Source organism: Sarcophilus harrisii, chromosome 4 (genome assembly GCF_902635505.1).
Source record: "Sarcophilus harrisii chromosome 4, mSarHar1.11, whole genome shotgun sequence".
NCBI classification, from domain to species: Eukaryota; Metazoa; Chordata; class Mammalia; order Dasyuromorphia; family Dasyuridae; genus Sarcophilus; species Sarcophilus harrisii.
In genome coordinates, this window is record NC_045429.1 from 309,512,446 (window position 1) to 309,537,757 (window position 25,312).

Consider the following 25,312-nt stretch of genomic DNA (forward strand, 5'->3'; position numbering starts at 1 on the left):
ATGGAATTCATTATTCCTTAACAAATCTAATAGGACTGAATTTCTTAGCTTGGGGCTGTTCTCTTGATGGTCACCACACAATAATACACAGTGTTTCATGAGTTTAACACTTAAAAAAATAAAATGTGACAAGTTTTATTAAACAAATTGTTGCTCTCCATCTCTTTCCACCTTATTCAAGAAGGTCACTGTAAGCTTGCACCTGTGAGACTGAGACAAAACATTCTAAAACCTGACTGGTAATGAGAATGTTGAATAGCAAATGTAAGATATAATTTTCATGGTCATACCAGATTTCTAAGGGTGTCCTCAGGAAGAGGTAGATTATGTCATATAATTCATTTTTGAAAAAGGTTTCTGAGTATGAAAGACAAGGTTTAATATAACCATAGCAACGTTTAAAAAAGAAAATGTACTTTTATTCCAAGTTTAGCTGTTATAAATATATGGATCTAACCAGTCCAAAGCTCTCTACAAAGAAAAAAAAAACTAATTAATTCATTAAGAAACATTTAAGCACTTACTATGTGGCAAGCATCATTCTAAGCAATGGGGATATTATAAAGACTAAAACAGCCCCTTTCCTCAAGGAGCTTACATTTTAATGGAGGGAGTACAATATGCAAAAAAGTATATGTATATTATCTTCCATTTACTATGTATGTATCATATTATGTAGTGTACACAAGCACAGTATATAAATAGTAAATAGAAGGTAATGTCTGAGGAAAGGCATTAGTGGGAGGACAGAGTAGAAGGGAGAGAGGACTTCTTTAGAAGGTAGGATTTATGATGAATCTTGAAAGAATCCAGGAGATAGAGGTAGGGAAGGAAAGCTTTTTACGTATGGGGGACAGTCAGTGGAAGGTGCAGAGTTGGAATATGGTGTTATATTCAAAGAACAGTAAGAAGAATCATATACAATTTCTTTTGAAACACGACTAATATGGAAATATGTTTTGCATGACTGTACATATATAATATTTACTAAATTGCTTGCTTTTTCAATGATGGGGGAGGTGAAGAAGGGGGAGAGAGAATTTGGAACTCAAAATTGTAAGTTTTTTTTTATGTGTAATTAGGAAAAAAATCAAATATTCAAATATTTTAACAAGGATAATACACTGAAGGGAGTGGAAGGGTAGAAAAAGTTAAAAAAAAATCCAAACAGAGGATTTTGTATTTGATCCTGTAGTTAACAGAAGATTACTCTAAGTACATTCTAGAGTTTCACTCAGTATAAAGGGGACAGAAATAGGCAAATACTTAAGGTCTTAGATAAGATGAACACTCATTTGAATCTTTCTAGATCTGAAAAAAAAATTTTTTTCCAATGTTTTCCATCTCACCCAAATATTTTCTATTCCTCCTTTTCATATTGGTAAATTTCTATACTAGTTTATATATTCATAAATAATACTCTGTTAATTGCTTTATCAAGTATTACTCTTTTTGAAAAAAAGTAAACTTTTCCATTGCTATATTCTTGTTAAGAATCCTATTTCATCAAATTGTAATCATATCTGTGAGAATATCTTTACCTCTTGGCTTGTTAATTATAAACTTATATCTTATACTCATCTAGAGAATTGGTAAGTATTGTTCCTGAGTCTGTCCATATCATTGCTGCCTCTCTTAAAGCATCACTTTTTTAATGGCACATGATGGTCCACTTAAACATATCATTATGATGCCCAACACAGTAATTAGTAGGTACTAAATTACTTTCTGATAGATTACTTGATTTAGCAAATGAGTTCTCAACCTTGGTTCTATGAACTTATTTTTTAAATGTATTAATAATTGAATTTCAATGTAATTAGTGAGTATTTCAAGAATCAAAACAACCTGCTCAAATTAAGGAAATGAATCCTGAATTCTGGAAAACTTCAAAACTTTGGAAATTCTGCTTCTATGTCTGCATCAGAATTTCCACTGATATGGAAAGTGACCAGTATATGAGATTTCCCCTCCAAATTCAACATGGTTATAATTTGATCTTCATCTTCCTTCCCCATATACCGCTAATGAATATTCCATTCTGTTCCCTTCCCCCATTTCTGAGCTCTTGAAAAATCAATGTTACATATCAGAGGTCTATTTGTCTTAGCAATAGCATTGATCAGTCTAACAAAACATGCCTATAAATGCCGACTTATTATCATGAAGGAATGAGAGTGCCCCTATCATTTCCTTCTTATTCTCTCAGAATATTTTAAGTGTCGTATGTTATATAAAACCTGGTTTAAAATACTGACAAAGCTTAATCTCTCCACCTTTTTACAAATTAAAAATAAATTAATATGAAATATGAACTTTTGTCAAAGCTTAACTTTTTTTTTTTACCATTTTTAAATAAAAATAAATAGAAAAGGTTCTAATACTACTTTCCCTTCTCACCTCCACTTTTTCGAATCCCTCGCTTCCTTCAATCTTTCGCTCATGGGCCACCTTCTGAGGGCCACCTTTCCTGGTTGTCCTAGTTGTGAGTTCTTTCTCCTGCCTTAAATTATCCTGTATATAGTTATTTGATTACATTTTGTTTTTCCTTCATCAGAATGCAAGCTTGTGGTTGGGCCATTTTTTGTTTGTCAGTTTCGTTTTTGTATCTCCAGAGCCCATCAAGATATCATATGCACAGGAGGGATTGAATAGCTATTTATTGGACTATGTTGGATTAGCAGATAAAACCTGAAAAGTACATACGACTAAGCAAAAATTATGGCTCAATCTGTAAGCATGTAGGGAAGAAAACTCCTTTTTCCTAAAGAAAATAAGAAATTAATGTCATTTTAAAATTACTTAAAAATAAACTCAATCATGCTCTGAAATCTACATGCAATTACTACCTTTTCCCTCCCAACAGTTATTTTTACTTTATAGAAAAGTATGACTTTTGCAAGGATAATCTAAGTAAAGTTTCTAAAGATCAGACCAGATTGCAATGATATAAAATAAAATCACACATGGTTTCCAACACAAATCAAAATGGTCAACTAATGAAATCTAATGACCACATTGTACCTGCTCTAAAATTAAGGGATCTCTTATATCTTGGACTCTCAGATAACCTGTAAAGGTTATATTCTTCATCAAAATAAAATCGGTTTGCAAAGTGCAAATAAGCGAGTCAGGCCTAATCATTAGAAGAAAACATGTTATTCATAAGTTTTCTTCTATTAGGGACAAGTGATTGTATTTTGATTATGAGAAATTAGAAAAAGCAGTATAGTAGAGCCCCATTACAATAAGAGCCAAGGATGACACTTATGTTGAGGCCTTTTGGGTTATAGTGAGAGAAATGTGCTGGATACCATTTGTTTTTATGGAAGTATAATATCACCAGAAGTATGAATGGGTCAATAGAATTAAAGACACTACATTATAAAGGAGGCATTAAAATAGAATGTAAACTCATTGAGGCAGGGGCTATTTAGTTTTTCATCTCTGTATTCTTAGCAGCTAGTACAACAGTTAGCTCACTGTAGATATTCAATAAATGCTTGCTGAATGGAAGAAGCTGTATTAACTATTGATTATAAGTTCAGGATTCTAATACTTTGTTAAAAAATGCAGTCTCTGGAATCCTTACTGCCACAGTATAATTTACAGAGATTATTGGCTACAGAGAGGTTGTAAACCTTGTAGATGGAGGGAATACACACATTGATTAAAATTTAGATCTTTCCTTCCCAGCTCCTCTCCTGACTTTTCCTCCTAATCTGCACAGAGGCCTTCTCATTTTAGAGGAAACATTTCCAGCCTTAGGGCACCCTTCTCTGATTGGTAAATTCTGCCTAGATCACAATTTCCTGAGGAAGCTGGGCCATCTACGCTCAATTGACTCTTTGCTCTACTCTGGACTGTTTCTGAACTTTTTCATCTCCTTCCAAAAGTCTTTTAACTTTCCCTAGAAAATATACCCCTACTTTTCATTCTAGCCTCCTTTTATGTATAACATAGGAGAATATAGGATTCTTGAGAACAAGAACTATCTTTTCAGTTTGTATTTGTATTCCCAGCGTTTAGCACAATGTCTCGAATTTAGTAACCATTAAATACATTCTCACTCTCTCTTTTTCTTCTCCTTTCTCCCCCTACCCCATCCCCAGGTGTGTGTATGTGTGGTGTGTGTGTTGTGTGTGTGTGTGTGTGTGTGTGTGTAGTTTTTCAGGGTGTAGCAATTCACTAAAAGTAGACTATCTTGTGTCACAGTCTTGTATATCAATTCTTTTATGCTCAAGAATACTGATATACCTAGCAAATACCATTTCAGCATTTAAATCAATTAGTTGGGTCACACTAACATTTGCAAATATGCTTGATAGGTGATTTCAGGTTTTTCTTTTCTGAGAGAATTGCAATTAAAAAAGGAAGTCCTACAATACTTTCTACTGAATTATACATTTTTGTTTAGTTCAGATGCTACCCAGCCAATTAGAAATTCCATAGCATGATCATTCCAAACTTCTGATTGTTCCCCAGAAGAGAACCTGTTCTCAGAAGATTCTTAATATGAGTCTACAGTATTTTTGTTGTTTTGGAAATCTATATTCAGAACTATTAACACAGGCATCTTTCTCTGATTTCTGCATGCTTTTGCATTTTTCTAATGGGAAATGCTTTTTTGTCTCATAAAATTTTCTAATGTTTAAATTAATACCTTCTCCTCAGAGGGTGTTTTAGAAATCAATTTTCATATATTAACCACTATTGTCACTGAATCAGGAATTTTTGAATAATCAACTGGGTCTAGCAATACGCAAAATACCAATCTAGTAATTTCTCTGAGTTTTCCCCCTTGTAATGTTCACTTTATTTCTTCAGCTCTTTTTCAGATTTTTTAAAACAACTTTATTATACTCTGTCAGGATTTATTCATAAAATCAAAATAAGTTTTTATGCTTTTTTATTAACAAAAAATACTTTTTAAACATACTAGTCTCAATTTTTACTTAGTTTATAAAATACAATTATATATTGCAAACTAACAATGCAACTATTGATTAAAATCAAACATACATAGTAATAAGCAATAGAACAATGATTATTTGTAGTGAACACAGCAAATAAAAAAGTAAAAGTCATTCATCAATATTGATTAATATTGATTAAGGCACTGATCAGTGCATTTATGATTATGTGAATTACAATATGTTTACAATGAGATAGAAAATGCCTACAGAGAAGAAAAGAAAATCTGCAAACCCCTTATATATAGGAATAATCACAGTGTAGGTAGTCTAGGTGAGGTGCTTATCCCTTTAATTGCTACAGATTCATTTTCTTAAGTAATTCTCATTTCAGTCTGTAAGGTAATCAAGGTATATGTTTTGCTACATCATATGTTAGTAGAAACATACAATAATTCTCAATAATCACTTTACTCTGAGTTCCCACACTAGTTTATTAAATATTAAATAAACCAGAGAAACATGTATCAAATTCTCTTAAATGGGTGAATAAATATCAATGATACTGGATATTTAAACTAGTAACATAGTTATATGTTAAAAGCTATATATATGGATTTTATATTAAACTATAATTATAACAGTATGAAGACACATATTTTAAATATTTCATCAATACATGGAGTCACCTCTAACCATCACCTGCAATTGCTCATTTTTCAAACTGTTCATTTCTTAATATGAAAACACTTTCAAAGCACTCTGCTTTTTTGGGATGGCAGTCATTGTCTTTCAAGAATTCTCTTTATAATATCTTTTCATATGAAAGTTAAATGTAGTTCTCTCAGGAAATTTCTCTCTAGCAGTCAAATCACTAAGAATCTAGGAAAAGTTATCTTTGGGGTTTTTTTCTGTCCACAAAAAATGTCTCCAGCCACTACACTTAACAGTCTTCCTAAACTGACAAACTGCCTTAGTCAGTATTCTTACTGCCTCCTCACAACTGACAGTTAAACAAAAATGCTAGTATCATTTTGGGGGGGAGGGGGGAACAAGAGTATTAAAGCTGGCACTACATACATATCCATATGTAGATAGGTCTGAAACTGTGATTTCATTGTTTTAGGGATCTCTTGATGAGGATACTCCCACTCTTAGCAATATATAGTTTTAAATGACTTAAGATTATAAAATAAATATGTGGCAGAGGAAAGATTTGAATCTAGGATGGCTCTCCATATACAGATGATGCCAAACTCAAATGAAAACAGGGGCTACTAATCTCTAAAAAAAAATCCCTATGGGCTACATACCAACTTAAAAAACACATATTAATATTAATAATTAATATTTTATTTGTTTTGGCAAATATTCCCCAATTACATTTTAATCTGGTTTGAGCCACCCTCAGATGTATTGTGGATCACTTATGATTTGTAGGTCATGTATCTCACACTCCTTCATTACACCTTGCTGACTTTTATCATATATACATACATACATATAAGTATCTAAAACACCAGCTTCAATAGCTTTTCCCATAGAGATTACGGATATTCTTATTGTGTTTTTAAGAGGCAATGTAACCTTGGCGAATGACAGTTAAACTGGCATTCTGTAATGTCTGTTAACTGATAGTTAGAAAAAAGATTTTGAGAAAATAGAAATAACTAAATGTAACTTCTTTTCTTTTCTGGGAGAAATGGTTAAATATAATTGGCTGATACTCATTGGTTTTTAACACTGGGATAAACCCATCAGAATGGAGGCTTGAGTGAATAGTATAAGAGTGTTATCTTAAAATTCTTAGGTAAGAGATAGTCATCTTCTTTTTGGAAACTTTACCCTGCTAATAATAATGCATATGGATTGGACCATTTATATATGTATATGTAGTGCATATATATGTAATATATATATATATATATATACACACACACATGTGTGTTTATTATATATATTTAAAATCTCTCTGTTTAAATAATTTCTCATGTCCTAAATCCACAAATATAAATAAACTAAGGTGATTTTAAAAAATATTTGGATAAAAATAAAGCCTTGTCTGTGCTGATGAAAATTCAATAAACTTCCACTGAATTAAAGTGATTTTTGATGTTTGTTTGGTTTTTGGGTATAGACTGCTTTGATGTGAAACTTGCTTCAGATGTTTAGAAATTTGAAAACGAATTCCAACAAATTTGACTTATATGTGTACACTCTTGATTTATATGTAATATATAACATGTGATATATGTATATGTATATATGTAATATATAACATCACAAAGAACACCTATGGAATTGAGTTATTCTGAATTCAACTGAAATATTTTGGTTCCTTAAGTTTCTGTTCAAAAATATATTTAATCCTAATTGTATACAATTCAAAAACTTGTCAATGTTGTCTTTGGGATTTTTATAGGCAGACTCTTATTGAGAGCAAATATTTTTTACCTCTACTTGTGAATTTGCTTTTTGTGAGCTCCTGTTTGTCAGGTGGTAACTATTTAAATATTAACCGAGAATTTGCACAAAAGGAATACCAGTGCTATAAAGAAATGAATTGAGAGAGTTAAAAGTATCATCATACATATAACATCTTCAGAGTAATAAAGAGTTTCTCAAAGTTGGGAGAACTCACAGTAATTTTAGATATTTATAAAAAGAAGTTTTGTAATAGACCACAGATGATTAAGGATTTGTATACTAAGCTATTTTTAGCCTGTCCTCCCCCTGATGAACCCTGAAATGGTCCAAACTCTCCTCTGGAAGAGCCCCAAGGGGGGATGACATAAACTGAGATCTTTTTTGGGGGACTGGATATGTAACCCCTTCAGGAAGTCCCAGATCCTGGGAAAAGCCTGCAAACGCCCAGTTATTCATTTGGAGATCTTGGCCTCCATTGAATTGCCACAAACAACTCTCGGCAGTTCAAACTTCCAATTATTCAAGTGGAGATCTCTGTCTGATCTCCCAGCTCCAGGCCAAGATATAGCCCATATAATCATGATTTGTCAATCCACCTTTGCCAAATTCCTAATGAGGAGTTTTGCCCACTAAGAAAGCTTCTTTCTTAGTGAACAATAAAATTCCCTTTTGCCATACTCATTTTGGGTTTGTGAATTCTTTCACATTGGACCTGCTCTTGACCAGAGGGGATTCCCCACCCCAATTCTTGCATCTCTTCAATACCACTAACATCATCATTTGCACCTCATCACCCCCAACCTTCAAATCACAAGAACTTCTAGGAAAGTGTTCAGAGTAAATATCTCCTATTAAGCCTTCTCTGATTCAAAAGAAAATAAACAATTCAATCAAATCTAATCCAACAAACATTTAAGTACCAACTAGATACTAAGTATTGCTCTGTACCAGTGATATAAAGATAAAATTTTAAAAAACCAAACAAACAAGTCTTTAGGGAACTTACAATCTAACCAAATTAAAAAAAAAATATGGATCAGCTGAATCAGACCACAGAGGTACTAGGATTCAAGCATTCATTCAGATGAACCTTCTAAATAATATTCCAAGAAGGATATTTTCGACACACTCTCTTACTTAGCTATTCCAGGATGAAAAGTCTCTTCTTATTAGGAAGTTGTTACTTACACATATTAACTCTTATAATTTGGGATTTCCCTTATTTTTCCTAGATCATATTAACTGTGGAAGAGGTCTCAAATGGTATAATTTCAAAAGGTTTCTTAAATACTCAATCTTATTCAAATTCTGTGGCTTATTTTCTGTATGAACCTAGGCAAGTCACTTTACATCCTACTATCCCCCACACCTGGAATGCTTTGCCCTCTCACCTTTGTCGCTTAAGTTTTCCAGGCCCAGCTCAAAATCTACCTTCTGCAAGAAACCTTTTTTAGTGACTCAAGATATTAGCACTTTGTCCATTCAGGTTTATAAGTTTTATACACTTAGTTTCTTCTTCTTTTTTTAAAACATACTTCCCCCAACCCCATTAGAATGTGAGTTCCCAGGAAAGCAGAGGGTGCTTCTGCTTTTCTTTGTATCCTCAGGGACTAATACAATGCTCTGCATAGGTTAAACACTTAATAAATGTTTGTTGACTTAGTGTAACCCCAAATGGAGGCAAATACTATTTCTTGATCTGCTCCCTCTTTCCTTTTTACTTTATAAGAAAGAGTGTTTGATAACAGGATTCAGAATTTTCATTTCTTATTTTCCTTGAGTTGGATAACGACCAGTTTTTTAAGTAAAAATAGGTCATCCAGTTTTTTCTTTCTAGACACACTATTGGTGTTTGCCAAAAATACCCTGAAAGTAAGATAGTATCTATCTTAAGATCAATGATGAAAATTCTTTTCATTCACCTCAAGAAGACTTTGATGACCCCTAAAGAATTTTCTGTGTCAAGAAAAGGAATAACATCAAATTCTGGAATAATTTCCTGATTAGTGCCTCTTATGCTCCCATCTCACCACCAACCATGTATCTATTTGTGACAACCATCTGTCTTGGCCCCTCTTGACTGGTTAAGGAGATGCTACACTGTTAATCAATTTCAAGGCTTTAAAACAAATAGTCATAAATATTTATGCCTTGGCCAACACTATTAATGAAAATTCTATATGAGATAATTACTTTGCTTCTGCCTGCCAGATCTACTTATAAAGAGGATGAGATTATTTCAATCTTTGTGCAAATTCTAAAACCTTGATTGTGGGTATTCTAACCTTCACTAGACTATAAAATGATGTATTTTAAGATAAATCTATAGTATTCTTTTCCACTTTCAAAGAGTTAAAAATTAGCTTTCCTTTAAAAATCATCTACAATGGTTCTGGTTTGTTTGTTTTTATATAAAGCAACTCTAGGCAAACGTAGCAACATTTCAATTATTTTGAAGTCATATACCTAGTAGTGCTAACTATCTGAAACATACCTAAATAATAGAGGAAGGAAGACCTCTGAGCACCCCAAAAATCTGCCAAGTCCATACACGGAAGCTTACCTAAGTCCTCCAGATATTCCAGCTTTACTACATTCTTAATTTAGACCAAACTTTAACATTTGATTATCTAGTTTCCCAGATCGTAAAAGATTAGAAACAGCAAATCAGAAGGGAAATGGGAATTGACTGAAGACTGGGAGCCTGATAATGAGAAAGGACACAAAAAACTGTAGAAAAAGTATACACATGCATAGCAGTCTAAGATCACTTAGTGCTAAATAACCTTTGATGGAATAACTTAAGTGTAAAATTGTATTTAGAACATGTTATAATAGCTGATATTTAACATATTTCTTTCTTTAAGAAAGCAAATATGTGATGTATTTTAGAAAAATTTCTCAAGAATGGCTAAACACACAGTTTTGGAATTTAAAGAGATGGGATTTTAGTTGTGTAGACAATTCACTTGAGTAAAACACCTTATTCTCTGATGATGGCAGTTGAATGCATTATTGTATTTGGAAAGTTAATATTTTAACCAGTCCAAACTCATTCTTAATGAAGATGAACCCCAGAGACATCTTTGTTCCTAAAAATGCGGCCTTCTCTGCTGACAGTTATTTGTTTGTTTGTATTCAAACAGCATCTGGTCTATGTTAAATGAAGATTACTTAGCTTATAATCACATTCTGCTTAACACCTGTCAAGAATTGGATGGTTTCAAAATAAACACTGCTCTAAGAGCTTATACTTTTTATACTGTGATGCTTCATAGGTTTCAAATATGAAATGCTTGATTGTTCAAACTGGTATGATACTGAAGCATTTCTTCCTTGAGAAGAAATACCCACTCAAGTCATGTTAGAGTTCTTTCTGATACGGTTGAAGGACATGACAGCAGTCTTCTAGGACTTAAAAAAGATGTCATATGGAAGGATCAGACTGGTTCTATTTGGTCCCATAGGGCAGAATGAAAAATAATAATTGGAAATTGCTGAAAGAATGAAATTTAGGCTTGAGGACAGGAAAAACTTTTCTAATAATTAAAAAAGAACCCAAAATGAAATAGATTGGCCTTCTGAGGTGAAGAGTTATTTCTTGGGAGAGTTATTCAGGTAAAAGCTGGACAATTAACTTGTCTAGTACATTAAAGGACAGTTGTTTTTTGAATATGACTCGGCTTAATGGCCTCTTGGTCATCTGTTGAACTGGCAGGATAAGAAGATGTTTACAAAGACAAGCCAGGATTCTGACCCACACTGTGTCTGTTTTGAGAGTGGATCTAGGATGTTAACTAAAGGGTATTCTGAGACTGTGGTGAAATACGTAATTTCTAATAAGTGATTAAGATCACAAGCTTATAAAATCCTCCAGAGAGAGAACTGATGAATGCTGAGTGCATACTGAAGCATATATTTTGTATGTTTTCTTTATTTTTTTGCTCTCCCTCTCCATCTAATACAGAAATATGTTTTGTATGATTTCATCTATATAGTGGGTATCATATTGCTTGTTGTCTCAGTGAGTCACAGAGAGGCCCAAAGGAGGGAGAGCATTTGGAAATCAAAATGAAAATTAAGAATTAGAAGCCCGAGCCTGGCATTATGTAGGTCACTCAAAGTGACTAGGAATTATTTTACAATCCTACCTCTACTGGCAGCAGAAGGAATTTCTTTCCAAATGTTCATAACACTGTAGGTCATGCCTTTTTAAAACACATGCCATATTCTACTTTTAGTTCTTTGGACATGTATCTTTTCTTCCCAATTAGACTGTAAACCCCTTGAGGATAGAAGTCATGTCTCATTTCTCTTTGTGTTTCTACCAGTGTCTAGCAAATTACTTTGTGGATATTAGATTTAATGCATGCTGACCAAAATGAATTCATTTCAATTCAATTCGGCAAACATTTAATAAAAATATTATCATGTACCAAGCTAAGCAGTATGTGCTAAACAGTAGAAATACACAGACTAAAATGAAACAGTTTCTGCTGTGCAAGGACTTAGATTTTACTGACGGGAAAAATATAGAATAAATAAAATACAATAAAATGAAAATAAAAATACACAATAAATAAAAAATCATTTTGGGAGGCAAGGTAAAAGTAGTAATGAATAGAGGTAACCATCTGTAGAACCAAGAAAAACCAGAAACCACATAGCAGGGGGAAACATGAGACATGCTTCAGAGAAAGCTAAATATTTCAATAGGCTTGGATGAGGATAAATGTGTGAACTGCTGGTTGAATGAATGGATATCAAAGATAAAAAACTCAAACTTTCAAATTTAGAAAATCTTAAATGTACATTTGCTCCTCATACCTGAGAATTGGACTGCAACTTTAAATCCTTACCTCTGGAGCAATGTAATCTGGAGTTCCACAGAAGGTCCTGGTTGTGACTCCATCTAACATATGCTCTTTACACATTCCAAAATCAGCAATCTTGATGTGTCCTTCTGAATCCAACATGACATTGTCTAATTTCAAATCTCTGAAAGGAGTAGATTAGTATCAGTGTTTAATTCCAGAGTAAACTCAGATTTCCTTTGTATCATTTGGATATCATTGAAATGGTCTGGTGAGTAAGTACTCCGCCATAATAAGAGGTTGTGCCCCACTCTATTTTGTACAAGAAAATAGGGAACATGTGTCCTCTCAGGGAATTCAAGATGACAATTAATTTTTAAAGTTATTTTTGGAAATAATCACTTTGTGGTTGTTGAATTTTCTTGTATTTAATTAATATGCAGAATCAGAATCAACAACATTCAAATATAGACCTCCCAACAACCCTATATTCTGCTATTGGAAGGGATTAAAAACTGGACCTGTGATTTTATTGATAAAGGGAAAATTCCTCTACTAATGTAGGTCAGCACCTTCTCTACAATTTAAACATCTTAGAGAACAGCTAAGAGCATTGAGAGGATAAATGGCATGTCAAGAGTCAGTATGTCAGAGGCAGGACTGAAACCCAAATCTTCCTGGCTTTAAGATTTCAACCACATGGTCTCTGGGTCATAAGCAGTCTACATCACTCCCAAATGTGGCTTAAACCAGATTAACAAATAATTGGGAAAATTGTTGTTATTAAGTCATTTCAGTCACTTCAGTTGTGCTTGAGTCTTTATAAGCCCATTTGGGGTTTTCGTAGCAAAGATACTGTAATGGTTCACCATTTCCTTCTTCAGCTCATTTTAAAGATGAGGAAACTGGAGGCATATAGTATTAAGTGACTTGCTCAGGGTCACATAATTAGGAAATGTCTGAGGCCAGATTTGATTCTCATTCCAGGTCTGGTATATCATTTGCTGTGTCACCTAACTGTCCCAATTGGAAAACATTTGACAATAAATAAAAATTCAATAAAATATAAATAATATTATGCTTTAAAATAAGTCAAAAGATAACTTTATGAATCTTTATGAACAGATTAATGGCCCCATTTTCTAGTTGAGTTTGACAACACTATTACTCTCTATTATACTGCCCCTCTACAGAAACACATACAATTGAAAACAATATTTTTGATTTTCAGTGTTTGTTGTGACCTCATTTCAAAGAAAAAAGAGAAAGGCATTGTTGGTGGGCACAAACATGTTTTCTTATGAATGTAAAAATAAAATAGGAAGTCTCCAAAACTGAGAAATTCAACCAAAGATGGTTCTTTCTTCACTGAAGTCAAAATGAAAGGAAGCTCAGAGGGGATTCCTGTTAATAATAGCTACATTTAAATAGCAGGTTGCCATCTACAAAATGCACATGGGAGAGTGCAGCTATTGTGTCCATTTTACAGATAAAGAAGCTGAGAATCTGAGAAGTGCAATGTTTACCCTGAAATCACAAGACAAGAAGTTTTCAGGGCAAGAGCTAAAACTCTGCCTCCTATGTCCTACTTTCTGATTTTTATCTGTTTTGTATTTCAGTATATAAATTACAAAATAATCTATCTTCTAACATGTAGTGTAATTACTAAATGAATAGCTGAGAAAAAGAGCTCCAGGTCTTACCTATAAATGATCCCTTGTTTATGAAGGAAGAATAATCCAATTGAAATCTCTGCTGCATAGAACCTGGAAAAGAAATATTACTTGATATCCATGACATTCTACTTGCTCCTTCTTTATCCTTCCTTTCTTCCATTTCAGATGTTCCAAACTCAAAACATCAAAGAACATAAAAGTAATTCTGACATCTGGTATTGACTAGAACAAGCCATGCACAATCTGTTATTTATTCAACAAATTAAACCTTCCCCTCAATTTCATACCCCACAGAAAATTAATGGACAATCAAGATATCCCCATTTTGATTTTCTCTTAAGGTTTACAAAGTGCTTTCCTCATAATGGGAGGTAGGGAATGCAGGTATAATTTTACAGATGAGGAAACTGAGATTCAAAGAGGTGATTCTACTTGCCAAGGATCACACTAATGTTGAAGTCAGGATTCAAACCTGAGTGTTCTAACCTTTCTCTTATGGTACCTCTCTTTTAGAAAGCCTGTTATGTGCTCATAGAAAAATAGAACGTTGGTGCTGAAAGGGAGTTTGAGATCAATGGATACTTTCCTATTTCAGTAAAAAAGATGTTACTTTTTCATAAAGTACCTCCACATAGATTCTTTAAAAGCCTTCAAAGAGGTTTTCTTTGATGCAAATTGTTTAACATATGATACATATAAGTATGTGTATATACATACACACATATAAATATACATCCATATGTAAATAGGTGAGGCAATTGAAGTTGAATAACTTGGCAGGGTCACACAGCTAGGAAGTGTTAAGTGTCTGAGATTGGATTTGAACTCAGGTCCTCTTGATTCCAAGTCTAGTGCTCCATCCACTGGACCACCTAGCTGCCCCCTCCATATGATATTAAGGGGAAAAAATTACCACTTTACATTCAGTGTCATTTTAGGGAAACACAGTGGTGAATTGGATTACAACTAATTCCTTTTCCCAACATAGAATATAGTGTGCAATGAAACAAATGATTGTCATCATTCCTGAAAGTCTGAACTAAAATGGGCTCTGTACGAATTCTCACCGAACTATCATCCCATTTAGAATAATTTGATAGCTCTAAAATGTTACTTCCAAATTAGTAAATTTTGTGACATGTAGGTGAAATGCTGAAAGATGGGTTAAAATCTCCAAGGTATTCAGGAATCTCTGCAGACAGAATCTAAGTCAGCTTTCAAAAGTTGTGAACAGTCAAAATAGGGCAAAAAAGGGGGGGGGGGGGGAAAGGATCACTAAAATAAATGTTTTTCATTAGTTTGAATTTAATAAAAGGAAAAGATCCCAGAAGCTTTTAAGTATTATTTCAGAACTGTCCTCAGCAATTCTGAAATTTTCCCTCTGGTGGATCAAGTTGCCATGGCATTAACTTTTGATCTTTGTATGTGTTAAAGTTTTATGTCACACACATATACAGGTAGAATGAGAATAGATATGTCTTTCCTTTTAAAGATAAAAATCAAAAGTGAGAAAATTTTCATAACATGTATCTGAAATGCATTGCCTGAATAATCTTATATTGTACCTTCCAATAGTCATTTGGTTCTGTATTTTCAAAGTATTATAGGATTGTAGATTTAAAGACAGAAAGATCATAAGATCATGCATTTATAGCTCAAAGGGGCCTTTTTGAACATCTATCCAACTCCTTTTACAGATGAGGAAATTAAGAGATTCATCAAGGTTATGGGAGTTGAGCTAGGTCACACAGGTGGTATGATCAATGTGGGCATCCCCTCTACCAATACAAGATCATAACATAATACATACTAGGTTTTATTTGAGAGTTAGTTAGAATTTCTCTTGCTTGAAAAAACTCCCAATAATTATTTTTTAATGTATTATATACTTTTTGGTAATGGCAATTTGCCCCTTAATATTTTTTTAAAACAATGAACTGAATGGATCTTACATATTGTTCTCAAATTACACAAAATCCACTTCTTGGTTTGTTATTTTGGCTTATTAAATCTAAATATAAAGTAAGTTAGTGCTGATTATTTTTCTTCCATTGTTTTCCAAGAGGAAAACAAAGGATTTTGATAGCTAAAAAAGGCAATCAAGAGAACATCAATAAGGGGTTTCTCCTTTTGTACATTTAAACTAAAATGGCAGAAATAAAACAATACTCACACTGCCTGTGGCTCCTTAAATTTTCCTACTTGCTGAATGTGGTACATGAGATCTCCACCATTGACATATTCCATGACAAAATAAAGACGATCCTAGGAACCAAGTATTAGCCAAAAGAAAAGCAGAGAAAAAAGATTGTATATGAAACTACATCTGTTACAGTTTTTAAAGTATTTATTAAATTTAGTAAAACTGCTCTATTTGCCCTTTTCTACTTTCTTCTGCTCTCTTTGGTATCTTTTTAGAAATGTTCCATTAATATTTTTTCCTTTTTTTTTTTTTTTAACTATTACTAGATACCAAACCCTCTTCCATCTCATAATTCCTCCCCAACAATAGAAAATACGATTTGGCAAACAAACTAACACATAAACTGCTTCTGAAAATGCATATCATATTTTATATTTTATTCCAACATCTTTTTGCCATGAAGTGGCATGTTTCATCATTAGTCTACAAGAGTCATAATTGGAAATTATACTAACCATTTATAAAAGTTCTTTTACATTTTTTACATCATTTTACTTAATGTAATAATATTATAATGATTTAATAATCTTTTAAATTCACATTTCATCATTTGTTTATAAATTCCCAATTGATAGAAAACCAATTTATTTCTAATTCTTTGCTACAACAAAAAGGCTTTGACCTATTGACACATATGTTTACTACTGGTATTACTGGATCAAAGGGTTTGTATAATTCAGTCACCTTTGAAGTATAATTCCAAATTGTTTTCTGGAGTAAGTAAAATTCACATAGGTTCTGTCTTACACTGCCCTTCCAATACTTACCATTTTTCTTTTGGTCATATGTGCCAATGTGACCAATTGACCAACAAGTATTTAAGTGCTTAGTATGTCAAACACTGAAGGTTGTGAAGTGGAACAGCAGTTATTTTCCATTTAATTTTCTCTTACTATTGGTAATTAGGAGCATATTTCCATGTTTTCTATGTTAAAACCTGCCTGTTCAAATTATTGGACAATTATGATAATATTCTTACAAATTTATATCATTTCCCTATATATTAGGATGTCAAATGTTTAATAGATATGGAAGCTGCAAAAGATTTTTGCCACACTAATGCATTTTTGGTGGAGTTGTGAAATAATCCAATCATTCTGGAGAACAATTTGGAACTATGCCCAAAGGGCTACAAAACTGTGTAGCCCTTTGATCTAGCAGTGTCACTACTGGGATATTTTCTGAATCCCAAAGAGATTATAAATGAGGGGAAAGGACTCACATGTGCAAAAACATTTATAGCAGCACTTTTTAGTGTCAAGGGACTAAAAATTGAATGGATGCCCATCAATTGGGGAATGGCTGAATAAGTTATAGTATATAAATATAATGGAATATTATTGTTCTCTAAGAAATGATGAGGAGGCTGATTTTGGAAAAGCCTGAAAAGATTTATATGAACTGATGCTGAGGTAAGTGGATAAAAACAGGAGAACATTGTACATAGTAACAGCAAAAATGTGTGATGATCAACTGTGATGGACTTGGCTCTTCTTAGCAATACCATGATTCAAGACAATTCCAATAGACTTAGGATAGAAAATGTGATCCATATCCAAAGAAAAATCAGTCTATGGAGACCAAATGTGAATTGAAACACAGTATTTTCACCCTTTTTTATTTGTTTGTTTGTTTGCTTTTTCTTTCTCATGTTTTCCCCCCTTTGGTTTGATTTTTTCTTGCACAATATGAGAAATATGGAAATATGTTCAAAAGGATTGCATACATTTATCAGATTGCTTGCTTTCTTGGGAATGGGGGAGGGAGAAAATTTTGAAACACTAATGAATGTTGAAAACTATCTCTACATGTATTTGGAAAAATAAATACTATTGAGGGGAAAAAAAGGAAAATTTTAAAAAAAGAAAAAATTTTCCCCAGTTAACATGTATTTCTCTTTTAATTCCAACTGCATTGATGTTTTTCTTTCTTTTAATTTACACAGAAAAGAAAGGGAAAAAAGAATGGGGTCAATATTAAAATTTATAACTGAAGTGATCTCATTCCATTTTTCTCAAAGCATGATTACTAGTTCTTACCTTCTTCCAGTTTTCTTAGATTTGCACTTGATCTGTCAGTCAAGTCAATGTATTAAGCGCTTTTCATGGATCCTTTACTATGAATGATTTCAGTCAGTCAGTTAAGTATTTAATAGGCACTTTTTTTTATGCAGGCACTGTGATAAGTACTGAAGAATAACAGATAGCATTTGGATAGTCCTTTAAGGTTTGCAAAGTGCTTTCTACATATCTTTTTATTAGACGTACCAGAAGAACCCTATGAGGTAGGCACTATCATTATCAACCCTATTTAATAGATATGAATGAAACTGAGGCTTGGAGAGTCTAAGAAACTTGCCCAGCTTTACACAGCTGTCTCAGGATTTCTTTTAGGTAGCTTCTAATGGATTCTTTTTATTTTTGATTTTGCCCTTTGGCTTTAAAAAACCTAGTTAGGTTTCTTTTGTGATTCCTTCAAATATGATATCCAATCAGATTTGTTGATCATGGTTTTCAAGGAGTCTAGTGTTTTTCAAATTATCTCTCACTGACCTATTTTTTCTAGGTCAGTTTTTTAAAGAATTTATTTATTTTAATACACATTGCTTTATGAATCATATTGGGGGACAGAAATCAGACCAAAAAGGAAAAACCATGGGAGAGATAAAAAACAAAACAAAACAGAAAAAAGAAGTGAACATAGCATATGTTGATTTATATTCAGTCTCCATAATTCTTTTTCTGGATGCATATGGCATTTTCTATCCAAAGTTTATTGGGACTGCTTTGGCTCACAGAACCACTGAGAAGAACCAAGTCTTTCATAGATGATCATCATACATTTTTGTTGTAAATATATACAATGTATTCCTGGTTCTGTATCAATTCATGTAAATCTTTCCAGGTCTTTCTAAAATCAGACTGTTCATCATTTTTTATAGACCAATAATAGTCTTGATCTTCACATACCACAACATTCCCCAGCTGACGTGCATCTACTCATTTTCCAATTCTTTGTTATCACAAAAAGAAGTGCTACATACATTTTTGCACATGTGGGTTCTTTTCCCTACTTTATGATTTCCTTGAGATACAGACCCAGTAATGGCACTTCTGGGTTAAAGGTTATGCACAGTTTTATAGCCCGTTGGGCATAGTTCTCCAGAATAGTTGGATCATTTCACAACTCCACTAACAATGCATTAGTATTCCAGTCTCTCCACATCCCCTCCAACATTTATCATTATATTTTCTTATTATCTTAACCAACCTGAAAGGTGTGAGATAGTACCCCAGAGTTGTTTTAATTTGCATTTCTCTAGTCAACAGTCATTTAAATCATTTTTTCATGTGCTTATAGATGGCTTTAATTTCATCAACTGAAAATTCATATTGTTTGCAGTTTTGTTGTTTTAGAATGTAGGTATCTCCTAAATTTTCTAAATTCTCCTAACCCTAACCCTAAATTCGAGCACCCTAACCCTAACCCTAACTCTTCTAAATCTCCTAAATTTTTTACTATTTTGGCTTTGAACAATGAGTTTAAATTTTTTTTTTCATGGAGAGCACTAATCAAATTATTTTTTCTACCTTTTATTATAAAACATTTATTTCCTTCCCAATTTTTTTCCCTCACAAAATCTAATTTTATCTATTTTTAATGAGTTTCTGAGTTCAAATTTTATCTAAAATATTTATGTTATGTGACACCAGGCAAGTCACTTTATTTCTCTATTCTTCATTTTCTCTCTTTGGAAAATGGGCATAGAATTAGACTCTTCTACAACTGTTGAAGTGATCCAGTGGAATAAGAAATGTAAAGCACTTTGCAAATCTAATAGTTATATAAATGGTAGCTGTTATTTTCCCCTTCCCTGACACTACTTTTTGTGGAATTACCATCTTCTAAATTTATCTTTTTGGGCTTTGTAGCTATAATATTTCTTCATCAGGTGCATAATTTTCTTCTGTTTATTCATATTTCTAGAAATGGTTCCTTACTGAATCCTTTAAGAAGACTCTGGTTCTTCTTGAATTCTTGGATTAGTGGACAGGCCCTGCCTTGTTTTGACCATGCTGCAGTCTAGCAGTTCTGTAGTTTTTGTATGTTTTTGATGAGCTAGTTAGCTCCTGATCATCCTCCCCACTTTTTTTATGTAATCTTAGCCTTGGGCAGAGAGCTGGGTTCCATCTAGGGAAAAATTCAGCTCTCTGCTACAATCCATGCTTCTGTTTTTGTCTCTTAGTGGCTTTCTACAGCTGTTGACTGTGGCCATCTCTCCATGTCTTTGTTTCCTGCTGAGGAAAGAGTGACTTATTATTGGAGATTATACTGAGTTTTTTTTTTTTTCTCTCTTCCAGAACTCCGAGCTACCTCTGCCTCATCCCTATCACCTGGATCTCTTGGTGCATACATTGAATATGGGGATCATACCCATTATAAGACTCCTGAACCTTCCCTACCCTGGCTATTGTGTCTATCTCTTTCCCTTGGGTAGATGCCTAAAAAGAGAGCTTGCTTCAACTCTTATTCTGGTTCTAACAAGATATTAAAGATATTGCCGGCTTCAGGCCAATTTAGGGCCCCAAGCACTCATCTCATTCTCCTGCACAGTAACCTGATAGAATCAATATGTATCCTTTGCTTCAGTTTCCACAGGCTGGGGCCAAGACTGTTGGCAACAAACCCCTTTGGCATCCCTCCCTCTCCCACCAGAGCACATATAGGTTTATGGTTGTATTTAAATACTGTGTTTTACCTGGTGCCCTTTTAAATCTTTGCTAGAGGTTTCATAGGGGATTTGGGTTCAGTTTTGCTAGAGGCCTCCTGCATTCTTCAGATGAGGCAACTGAGGCACAGAGGAACTATGAGCTATGGATCCCGTGAAAGAGTGATGTTTTACTTTATTCTTTTATCACTTATAAAGACATCAATTCTTAGCCTCAAAGATCTGATGATTCTATTTCTTTATTGACCTATAATACTAGACATTAATTTACTTTGACTAACATTCCACGAGGACATGAGGCTTTACAGAAAAGTTTGCATTGCCTGAGAAGTATCTAGTCACTGGTGCACTAAATTATATTCTCTCTTTTATGTCACCAACATTTATAAAAGGCTGCACAGAACCAGTCATAGATGTCTGAATAGTTATCAACACACTGTACAGAATGGTGGGAGAAGTTAGTGGTGGGTAAGACAAATTAGATGGTTCTGTAGTAGAATAGCTAAAACTAAATCCTACAGAGGTAGAAGCTGAATATGATTTTATTCTTGACAACACCATCATTTCACTGAAGTTCATCATTAAAGTGATGTACAGTGTGTACAGGGCTGGGAGGAAGACAAAGATGATGTCATCAATGTTTACTGCCAAGAAGAAGCCTTCAGCACATCATATTCAATTTGTTTTTTATATGCTTTAATTTCATGTTTCTTTCTGTGCTTTATATATCATTTCCTTAGCTTAATGAGTGTAACAAAATTTATGTGATTTCTTCAGGGATGTAGAGATGAAGCACACAGGGATCTATTTTTTAAACATAGTAGGTTCCATTCCCTGCTGATCCCACCTAACACAAATTGTGCAAATACTTCCCTTACAGAAATGAGATTAGCAATGATGGATGGCAACGCCAAGAACTATACTGAAACAAGGATTAGAGAAACATGGCTTACAATCAAGATAAGACTGACACACAGTGGCTGGAGAATGGTGAATATTATCTTTCATTTTAACCTCAGGCTTTATTACAATCTGGTTATGATTCTCTCTCTTAAGATTTTGAAATTAAAAGCAAAGGACTACTGGTAAACTTGCTAGGCTTGTGAACACATATTTCCTCACTCCTAAGTTTGAACTAGTAAACTATAGCTTGACATATCTCAAATAGAGTTACAAACTGACAAGAGAATGGAAATGGCTTGTTTGGGAATGCTTACAGGACACTTATAAACTATTTCTAGGTATTTCTAGGAGATGAATAGGAGACTGGTAGAATGGGGAAGTTCTGAATCTTAGTTCCTGTGCTATTGGTTCTTGTCACTGGTTACTGCTATAAAGAATAGTAATGCCCTTATTTGATTACACTATAAGTGTATAATAAGGATGTTTAGAGCATCCTACATTCTCCTAGTCCTCTGATAACCAAGAAAGTTTTCCATAATACATAACAACCATTCATGAAATTAAAGCCCAGTAGTGAGGATTTGTGCCAGACTATATATTTTTGCCACCATGGAGAAACCAAGAAATATTGTAATCTGAAAGTACTCATTTAGTTTCCAGTTTTATTTGTTTTTGCAACTAAGTACAAAGAGTCCAGAGGACTCAGATGTCGAATCAAATAACTATTGTCTTACTGTAGCAAAGGAGAACTATTTGAGAAAGCATAAAAAGTTAAGAAAGACTTACCACTGTCTGGAAACAGGAGTGTAGTTGTGTTAAGAAAGGAGGCTTGTCTAGGAGTGCTAATACTCTCTTCTCTACCATTGTGCATTCAACATCATCATCTTGTATCACCACATCTTTTTTCAAAATTTTGATGGCATATAGTTCTTCTGTTCCCTTCCGGTCAGCCAACATCACCTAAACATGAAAAATTGATAACTTGAACATTCTTTTGAAAAAGAACAGTAACTTTTAAGAGCTTCAAATTGCAACAGAGCAGTGGATTTGATTAAAAAATTTTGCAGTTGGTCTAAAGTTAAGAACAAGTTTTTACTTCTATCACTATATAAATGATAGAATTCTAAAGTATCTGGTCTTTTGAGTCAATATCTGTGTTACTGAGGTAGGAAGGGTAAAATGGAAATTTGGAACTCAAAATCTTACAAAATCAATGTTGAAAGTTATCTTTACATGTAATTGTAAAATAAAATATTACTGAGGAAAAAATAGAAAATTAACTGGCTCTGGGGACTAAAGCTCTTGCAAAAAGGTACTGAGATTTCAGGTCAGCAGCATAATTAACACAGAAGCTATATTTAGCTAAATCAACTGTTACTTGACTAAAAATTTATTGAAGTTCTGAAAGTTCTACTGAAAACATTATAATATAGCTTTGATCCTCAGTTTCATCTCCACATCCAACCTGTTGCTGAATCCTGTCTCTTCTTGATTCTATGTTTATAACATTTCTCCCATATGCTCCCTTGAGTCCTCTGACGCTCTCTGTATTGGTGCTCTCCTGGTACAGCCTCTTTATACTTTAAACCTAAACTATTGAAATAGTCTATAGACTGATCTTCCTGTCTCAAATCTCTTCTCATTCTAGTTCACTTTTTACCCAGCTGTCAAAGTGATTTTCTTAGAGTAAGTATTCTTAAACTTTTTCCCACTCACTTTTCCCTTTCATCTATGAAATTTTTACATGATCTCCAGTATATAAAACAGGTATACAAATCAAACATTTACTGATAATAAAACATAATTTTTTAATTCCCACATTCAGTTATAAGACCCTATATGGAGTTGGGATTCACAGTTTATGAAGCTGGGTCCTGATGCATAGGCTTGATCATGTCATTTCCCCTATTCAATAAACTTCCCTGCTTCAGGATTAAATATAAAATCCTCTGTTTGGCTTTAAAAGCCTGTTATATTATTATATCACAGTACCTCTAGATAATTGCAGCCTTCTTACATTTTCCTCCCCCTTAAATATTCTACAATCAATGATACCAAGCCTGTTTGCTATTGCTTGTGCACAGCACTGCATTTTCTGACTTCTTGCATTTTCCCAGATTGTCCATTATGTGTAAAAAGCTTTCTCTTCATCTCTGCCTCTTATTAGGTTGGCTTTGAATCTTAACTACAATCCTATTTTCTGTAGTAAATCTTCTCCTTAATGTTAGTGCATTCTCTCTGAAATTAACTTCAATTTATCTAGCATATATCTTGTTTGTACATAGTAGTTTGAAAAAAAAAAAAAACCTGGGGACTGTGGCTTTCCCAGTTAAATTTTTGCTTTTCTTTGTATCCATAGTAGTAAGAATCTCATAAATGCTTGTTGATTAGACAAAAAAATTAACTGATAAAGTCTTATTTTTAGGGGCAGCTAGATGGTGCCATGGACACAGTGATGGAACTGGAGTCAGGAAGAACTGTGTCCAATCAAGCTTCAGAAACTAAATAGCTGTGGAACTCTGGGAGAGGGTGTTTTAGTTTGCTTATCTGAACAATTAAGATAAAAATAGCACCTACTTCCCAGGGTTGTTAGGAAGATAAATGGAGATATTTGAAATGTTATTTTCAAACCTTAAAGGGTAATATAAGCAAAAGCTCATTATTATCATAATTACATAATTATAATAATTACATAATATATAACTATATGTTAGAATATATATAATAATTATATAATAATAGTTGTTGTGATGATGACATTGTCAGTTATATGTTCTACTTACTGCTGACCCTGATGAAATCAGATAAAGGTTTCCCAACCTTTAGTTTTCAGTCTGTACTTCAGTCCTGGGTTTGGGGTACATGAAAATGAGCATTTTATTGCTCTATTTTGATATTTTTAAAGAATTGTTATTACTCCAAGGAAATGTTCATTTCCTATTAATTAATATTAATCCTACAAAGTAGTAGAATACACAAAAAATGATAGCTAGAGATACTGTAGCAGTTGTTATCCTCGAATTCTTCAAATCCACAATTAATTAGGTTCTGTCACATAAAAAGCAAAGTTCAAAAGCTAAAAATAATTTTGAGGTAAAAACTACTGGTAATTAATACTCAAAATAAGCCAAGATTTTTAAAACTGGAAATTGAGAAGGTAGTTATTGATTCTTATACAATGTTGTTTAGGCATTTTAAAATTGAAAGAACTACTGTAAAAAGACTAGTAAAAAAAAATTCTACTAACCATTGCTATTGAGAAGGTATTTGTCATGGACTGGACGGGAAAAATGTAACTTTTACTGATCTAACTCACTTTTTCATTCAAGAATATACCAAAACAATTTTTAGAAGTCTAAGTGAGCATGTAAGATCTGAATAAATCATCAGAGTATAAAACATCCACTCAAAAATAACCATCTTGAACATTTTTAACTTTCTAAAAATCTTATTTCCATTAAAGGAATGGTGATCTCTAAGTTGATAAATGGAGAAGCAGAATTTTCCTAGTATTACATAGACTTCTAAATGGAGATGGGACATTGCTAATTGGATCATAGCTATAAACTTGGAAGGGACAGTAGAAAGGACAGCTATCTGATACACCTCCCTCTTTTTATAGATGAGGATGCTGTGTTCAGGTAATT

The 25,312-nt window shown here is 33.3% G+C and overlaps 1 protein-coding gene across 1 annotated transcript in view; it reads right to left on the reverse strand.

Moving 5' to 3' along the window:
- The window catches only part of PRKCA (protein kinase C alpha), a 466,501-nt gene that overhangs the window by 26,418 nt on the left and 414,771 nt on the right, over window positions 1-25,312 (reverse strand). The window contains exons 10-13 of the mRNA XM_031965668.1: window positions 22,452-22,625; window positions 16,004-16,095; window positions 13,858-13,920; window positions 12,200-12,338 (exon numbers count right to left, since the gene is read on the reverse strand). Of these exons, the coding sequence (XP_031821528.1) occupies window positions 12,200-12,338; window positions 13,858-13,920; window positions 16,004-16,095; window positions 22,452-22,625 (468 nt within the window). The remainder of the gene's footprint in view (window positions 1-12,199; window positions 12,339-13,857; window positions 13,921-16,003; window positions 16,096-22,451; window positions 22,626-25,312) is intronic.